We start from the raw sequence: 7,905 nt of genomic DNA, 5'->3' as shown, positions 1-7,905 counted from the left end.
AAATCAATGCTAATCACTCAAATGGCAAGATGCTGATAAGGTCTCAGCACTGTGTATCACAGTTCAAGGCAGAGCTCTACCAGAGAAATTTCAAAATACTGTAATTTGTGTCTAATAAAAGTAGTGGGTTGCTTTATCAAGCAGAATATGAGATAAAGCAAGAATTCAAACAAAAATCACATTACTGCAGTGATTCATATGACTGCTTTATTTATTTCACCCCATGGTCACAAGCTCATGTTTTCTGTATTGTATCAGCAGTATGAACTAGAGGTATGTCTTTCCATGTATATTAATCCTTTTCCTACTTTGGATTTATTCAACTACCACTTCCTTGTGTATGGATAAATATATGGAAGTTAATACTACTTTTTGTTCAGTACCATGTACCTTCTTTTCATAGGAAACATGAAGCAGGAGCCTGGTTCTGTACACAAAAGACTCTCTTTGTCACTTGGGCATTAATTTCATATCTCCCAGGCAAAAGCTGTCTACTCTCAAACTTCTTTCTTCTTTGAAAGGTGACAGAGCGAAAGCAGAAACTGACTTTTCTAGTTAGTTACATGAATTAATAAAAGGAAACCTTTTAGTTTGACATGAGGTATTTATTGAAAATTAATGTATGTTGTTATATACTATAAAGAAAGATTATGTTTATACATAACAAACATCTACAGAAATCAAATAAAACTGATCTTTAAGATAGTTCAGCAGTACATCTTTTTCATGGTATTTCAAGATTTGCTCCTTGACAGTGGCAATATTTAAAAATCCCTTACAATAAACTAACTGCCATAGAAGTAATGGTATTACTTTATACCTCATCCTGCTTTAACTGAAGTGAGATCAAACTCATACTCTGCAGAATCATTTTAGCATTTGAATTTATGCAAGCGTGTCAGTATTCTCTTTTAAATTCACCATTGTCTCTTCAGCTAGAATCTCTGCCTCATTCCTAAGTCAATACATGGCTATGAATTTCTGGCATCCATAGGTCAGACCGCTGTACAGAGCACTTAAGAGGCAAGCCATGTAAATGATGTGCACAGGTATCATATGCAAGATCAGAATAGGGCTGTAACTTAATATTAACCATTCCTGCAGTAAAACAAACACCTACTAAAACTTGGTTTTTAATATGACTATAATTATAAAACAAAAATCATAATTATTTTAAATGTTTATTACTGTCAGCAACAGTTCACTTACCTCATCAGGGTTGGCATTAAAGGTGAGACTGCCCTCATCTAGCTGCATATACAATTTTCTAAAAGAAAATCCTAGAGGCGGATTCTTATTGTATATAGAACAGTGACCCCAAGTGGATTTGCACAACCTATGAAAACAGAATTAGTCTATTATCAAAATTCTTTTCTGCATTTAATGTATTTTACAGAAGCAAAAGGCAATCAACACTGCAAAGCCAAACAATCTACAGGAGAAGTCAGAAATAAGTTGCTTGAAACACTTGGTTATTAAGCCTTTTGCATGTGTGTTCATATGATTACTGTTTTCTTCTCACACGGGTTTCGGTGTATTTGATTGCAATCTCAAAACATATCCCAGTAGGTGGCATCATCATGACATCCACAAAGCTGAGACCTCTGGCATTCCTAGTATCTGAACACTGGACAACCGTGACAAGCTGTTCTCTTGCAGCAGCGTGACAGTTTAAAAAATTGTTTCTTTTCTTGTGCCCCAGTTGTGCAGTGATGGGACACCACATCTGCACAAAACTATGCCATTAACTCATTGTTTTTTCCATCTGTCTTTTCCACCTGGGTGTTCGCCCCTAGCCCCCGACTCTTGACCACTCCTAATTATTTCATCCAGCCCCATCCCTCTACATCTTCCATCACTTCTCAGTTTCCTTCCCTTCTATTCCACCCTGACTCCATACCTCACTTTCATTGCTTTCTGTTCCTCATCTCAGTCTCCTTGATAACATCACCTGAAATTCCCTTGAACTTTCACTTTCTCGGCACTCCGATTGATTGTTATCTAGATTCCTTATGGAATTGGTAGTTCTGCTTCAACACATCTGTTTTGTAAATAATTAGGCACAGTGCTTAGGAGCCAGCAGTTAGCCATCGAGGACGTGGGAGACTCTGTTTTCAGTTCATGAACCTGGGTCTTATTTGGACTGAGTTCAGAACTGCAGTCAAAGAACTTGCCAAAGCCTAAACTCCAACACATCCAGTGCAGGTGGAATACTAAAGATTAAGTTGTCTACAGATATTATGCAATTTGAGATTTTTATTAATCTGCTAAATGAGGACACATTTTCACTAGCAAAATGTATACTTTGAACTGAGTACTATTTGGGAAGATTTCACTAAAAATGATTGAGGTATTTCTCAGGACAAACTCTGAGAAAAATACGTGTTTTTTTTCCCTGCTGTATGTTAAGAATATATACTGTACACAATTAAGAAGCTCTAGTATCTTTAAGCATTGTTCCAGAGAATTTATTTGTATTTAGTGTTGTTTTGATAGCAAGAATAGAGTACAATACCATGCATACTTACTCAACTGCCAAGCTATTTGACACATATAAACTTAGAAGTTTAGCAAGATCTTCACTAGAATTCCTGTTTCCTGCCAAGACAACAGTCCCCAACAGCAGAAAAACTGTGACTAAGAAGTTATAATTGCATTATCCCATTGCTGAGTTCATAAAGCATGATAGGAAGGGAAGCTGCTTAATTAAAATGCAGAGAGGCAAAGAAATAGATGAGGAAGGAAGAGATGTAGAGCATAATGAAATGAAAGGAAACAGGACCTGAACAAGAACCCAAACTATTACAGTAATACTACTTACGGTCTGTTAAGGGATAAGAATATGCTGTGAAAAAAAGATACAAGTTCTGCTGACTATCTACTCTAAAGATAAGTACAATTTCACGAGTCTTTCCTGGTGTTGTAAAACACAAAATATCAAAGAAAATGTTTTTAATTAAATTTTGATCATTCCACTTGACACATTTGCAGAACTGACTTTTTCTTTCTCCCTTCTATCACCATTTTCCAAAAACCATGCACTTAAGTTGCTCTAAGACAAGTATAGTAGATGAGTTCTCATCCATTTCTACCTGGAGTGTCAGCTGGATAGGTTTGTTTGCTCAAGCTAGATACTTGTTCGAAGTTCAGAGAAGTAATAATATAAACATTAGAGAGATGCTTTGAGCCAACACAAAAGTGAAGACAAGTCCTTGTTTCTTTCCCCAGGATACATCAAACAACAGGTGTTTAGTAACACACATGTATATTTGTACCAAGCACACCTGTGTATGTAATAATCTCCACTAATACTTGATAGTAATAAGAAATCTAGAATAACACATTTTTAAAGAATATTCATGTTTCCCCTATGTCAAATATCATTTAACTTGGGAAACCTTTGCTAAGGTTACAATGACAAAAAGCACATGCTGAGACAAATTTAAATCCTAATAATTATATTTACAGGTGACACTTTTTTTTTTTTTTTTTTTTTTTGCTTACCCTTGCCAGAGAAGCTCATCATTAGCAAGATCCTGCCAGACACATGAAGCTAGACAGAGATCAGTTGCATTCAGGTATGACAAAATGGTAAAACTAAGCTCTGGTGGCAGCATTTCCAGGTTAATGAATCCTCCTTGTTCTTTAGATTTTCTTGTCTTCAACAGGTGGTAGATGTCAATGCCTCCTTGAGCTTGTTTGCGATGGCTTGTATTGGAAACATTGTTAGTAGCCGTCCTCCTACCATGTTCTCTGGTAAGATAGCCTTGTCCACTGTATCCTTGGTGTTGCAGCTGCTGGTTCCTAGCAACTCTCCAGAGTCCCTGACCCATCTGCGAGCCTGCTGGACATAAAATCCAAATTAAATGTTGACAGCTATTTATAAATATTTGTAAGACAGACCCAGCACATACTGGAAAAATAAAATTGTAGGACTGATCTGAATAGAAAAAAAAAAAAAAGTGAGTTTTGTCAAAGTTAGGCTGATGATGTAATCTGTCTTCAGTGAAGCAACTGAATAAATACTGAAAACAAAAAACTAGAAGTTTTTTTTCCAAAAATTTCTATGCTTGAAGATTTACAAAATTAACAACAAGCTTCTGCAAACAGTACCAAATATTATCTATGTCCCATGCAAGTTCTAAACCATCAGAACATTTGGAATTATTATCTTCAGACTGCCTTTAAAATTTAATGAAAATAGGTTATTTAGAGTCAATGAAGTGCTACAAAACATAAGGAGAAGCAAAAATGCCCTGAGTAGTGGGCAGCACACAAAATTAGGCTGTGACTGACACTAAGACAAAGCTTAATGACTTCTAATTAAAAACGCATTAAGGATTCAGTTTCTTGTTTCTGAGTACTCAAAATATTTTTTCAATCTTTTGCACAATATCATAAAAACTTATTGATAAAGCTTCTGTATCTTACTTATAACTGTGTTTGTTATTTTTTGACAAACTTTGCTGCAGATGGTAATAAAAAGAACAGATCCTGAATGGTAGGTAGTCAGTTATCAAGGTTTCTGAATGCCACAACTCAAATTTCAGTAAGCACCTGTATTTACCGAGAGGGAAAATTAAAGTATGATAAAACGTATTAATTCAGTATGGGAATGCTGTCTTGATCCCATCACAAGTAGTGCATATACGGTGGTCTATCTTATTTTTCAACCTTTGCTATGATGATAGGTCACTAAAGTGATCATACTAGGAATCTGCAGGTTCCCAAAGTTGACTTTCAGAAAAAGAGACACTTATGGCCTGGCGTGGTAGGATCCCACATGTATTTTAAATTATTTATATTCTATCAGCCTGGAGAATTAAAAATGGGGCTTTAACACTGTTAAAGGTTGGACCTGAATGGAAACTGTTCTACGTAAGCAGAAAGAAACAAGCCATGAATGCAGTGAGTGATTATGGGAGAAAAATGGAGAAATTACAGAAAAAAAAAGCGTAACCAAGATGGAAGTAGACAAAAGACAGGTTTAGCTGGCTGGTGAAACAGTTACCTACATAAGCATCCATTCACAGGAAGTTCAAGAATTCACTCATTTCTAGATAAGGCCACAGTTATGAAGAAACACATTTCCATTTAGTAATACACAAGATTTTACATAAATTCATCATTATTTTTATTCTCTGTACATTTCTTGTACAGTTACATATTTGGCTTGATTTTTTTTTTTTTTTAATCATGCAGAGGCAGTTTAAACCATGATCAACTACTATAAATTATTGGGCAAGTTTAAAAAAAAATGAAGCTTCCTGAGTTTCAACATAAATAAGATCTACAACTGGATGCAAGAGTGTATGCATAAAGAAGGTATTCCTATTTTCTTGAGACCAACATAAAATTTTTGAAAGTCCTCAGGGCCACTGGTAAAGTTGCTTCACAAAAGGAAGCTATAACACAATCTGCCATTTAAAAGGGATGAACAGGTCTGATGTAAGTGGGCCTTGGTAAATCATGCTGCTGTTTGCAATTAATTTATGAAACTTCTAGCTGTAAATAAAAGATATTTCTTCAAAAGATTAGGACCTCTGCCTTTAATTTTCATTGCCTAGCTAGATTAAAGTAAGAGGTAGCAACCTTTTTTAAAGATACATTCCCAGAGCTGCAGTTGCTCAGTGCCACCTTTCTCTGGTTTTGAGCAACATAGTCTCTCCAAGGAGAAGGAAGTTACTAACCTTCATCCCAAAAGATCACCAAGCACTGTTACAATAAAATGAAGAGCTATTAAACAAATCAGTGGTAGGAGGTGTGCCAGAACTGGCACTTGGGACTAGAAGCATAAGCCCATCAAGCTGCCTGTTGCTCCAGCTGCTGCTGCTATTGCCCCTGCTGAGCGGGCAGGGATGTGCAGCAAAGACTCAAGCGAAAAAAGAGTTCCTGTGGGTAGGCAGTAACAGCCAAGGGCTGGAAGGAGGCGAGACCTTCCTAAGGGATAAAAAGAGCAGATAAGGGATATTTCTGAGCAAATACAACATTTCAAAAAGGGCTACTATCACTGCACTAAAGGAATCAATTAAGATAAAGTTCCCATTTTGCTAGACACTGTGTATGAGCTCATTAATTACTTAAGTACAGTACTTAGTAAACAGTTATCTCTAAATATCTTGGAAGGCTTCAACCAATTATTGACCTTAGCCCTGTGAGCAAACTGAACACTGCCAACAAAGCATTACACTGTCAAATATGCAGATGCCAAATTTAGAGGCTGTGTTCATTCTCAGAAGATATCAGAAGATTTGAATGACTGAATAATAATGATCTGTCAATTCAATTATGTAAAAAATTCAGGGTTTTGAAGGAGGTAAATGTATACATGCACATGTGGATGTAGCTCAAATATAATCTGCATATTTTCTCAGTGTAGTTCTTCATGTAACAACAAAAATAAAATCTGCCTGAAAATAGAGCCTTGACTCTAAACACATTGATAAAACAGCCAAACAGCAAAAAACTAGTTTCAAGGACAGAGAGAACGAGGAGTGAGGGCCTGTAATTCCTCATCGTTATATTAAGTCCTTAACCACTAAAGCAATAGAAATCAGTAAGAAAAATTATGACAACATTGCAATATTAAACCTTATATTTTACAAAAGGTGAAATGAGAGAACCTATTCTATATAAACTGTGTATGTCAAGTAGAGAGAAAGGAAAGTTCTGTTAAATACAGAAAACTGTTTATTGATATAACTCTTTGTAAGACAAATTAAGGAATTTATTTTGCTAGTATTTTTGCCATCTTTTCTGACTTTTGTTTATATTGTTATAACAAAGCCACATTTCTATACACATTCATTACCTCCCAACTGTTAAAAATCTCCTGAAAACACTAATTATTTGGGCATAGTTTAAATAGAAGAGAAAAAAAAAGAGTAACAGGAAATTCAAGGCGCTGAAAATCATTAGGAAACATATTGTGACAAGTTTCATCATCATAATACACCACAAAGATGAGAGAGGAAGACCAGCGGCATTATCAGAAACAGTTCATATAAAGGCTGTGCCCAGTCAATTATCAAGTGACCTTTCTGCCATCAGGTAAGCATCTGGCAATTTTGTAACAGCTTCCAAACCTCTTCAAAGTCAGTTTATCTTTCTATTCTATTCCATACCTAGTATTAGGTGTAAAGAACTTGGTAGTGGTCGCAGAGGACAAAGTTTTCCTACTTAGCCCTCAATCAAATACCCAAATTTTAGTTGCTAGTTTAGTATCTTTATTGCAATATTCAGCTAGAAGTTTCCACTCACAAAATACACTCTATTGAGGAACACTATTGAGTTAACAAGAATATCAACAGTTCTTGTTGGGGCTCACAGGGTTTTTCTACCCACACAAAAGCCAATTGCTACACATTATCAAAACCATAATCACTTCTAAATTATTTAACCCTAGAAGTGGCTCCAAGACTGAAAAAAAATACTATGTCACTCAAGAAGCTAGTCTTCATATAATGTACTCACATACTTATACAGAAGGCATCACTGCAGACATATTTTTAAGTTTTTTTTAACATTAAAATTATAAAAACCATATATTTGCTGTTTTAAGTACCAGCTGAAGAAATTTCAAAGAAACAAAGTGAGACACAATTTAAACCATTCTAGAACCAGCTGTCAGAAATCCACAAGCTGTAATATGTGTGTAGCTATTCAGTAGTTTATATACTGTTTGTCAGATCACATTTTATTTTCCTTATCACAGTTACTTTTAGCTTTGTAGTTATCCAGGATGAATGCTTTGAGAACTCACTCGTAAAACAAGATGAGTAAACTCATTGTTATCATAAAGCTCTTTATGTAATGGTGTCCAAACCATATTTTTAAATTATTTTGAACATATGTTTTCAATCTCTAGATTCAATAGACCACTTAAATATACATTTCAAAATTTCC

General features: G+C 35.4%; 1 protein-coding gene across 1 annotated transcript in view; it reads right to left on the bottom strand.

Annotated features, from left to right (window-relative positions):
• The window catches only part of FBXO8 (F-box protein 8), a 14,913-nt gene extending 9,356 nt beyond the window's left edge, over positions 1-5,557 (bottom strand). The window contains exons 1-3 of the mRNA XM_010162289.1: positions 5,542-5,557; positions 3,505-3,844; positions 1,210-1,336 (exon numbers count right to left, since the gene is read on the bottom strand). Of these exons, the coding sequence (XP_010160591.1) occupies positions 1,210-1,336; positions 3,505-3,833 (456 nt within the window). The 5' untranslated portion in view covers positions 3,834-3,844; positions 5,542-5,557. The remainder of the gene's footprint in view (positions 1-1,209; positions 1,337-3,504; positions 3,845-5,541) is intronic.
• Positions 5,558-7,905: the final 2,348 nt, after the last annotated feature.

Source organism: Antrostomus carolinensis, unplaced genomic scaffold (genome assembly GCF_000700745.2).
Source record: "Antrostomus carolinensis isolate BGI_N321 unplaced genomic scaffold, ASM70074v2 scaffold24602, whole genome shotgun sequence".
Lineage (NCBI taxonomy): Eukaryota > Metazoa > Chordata > Aves > Caprimulgiformes > Caprimulgidae > Antrostomus > Antrostomus carolinensis.
This window is presented reverse-complemented; position numbering and strand designations above follow the sequence as displayed.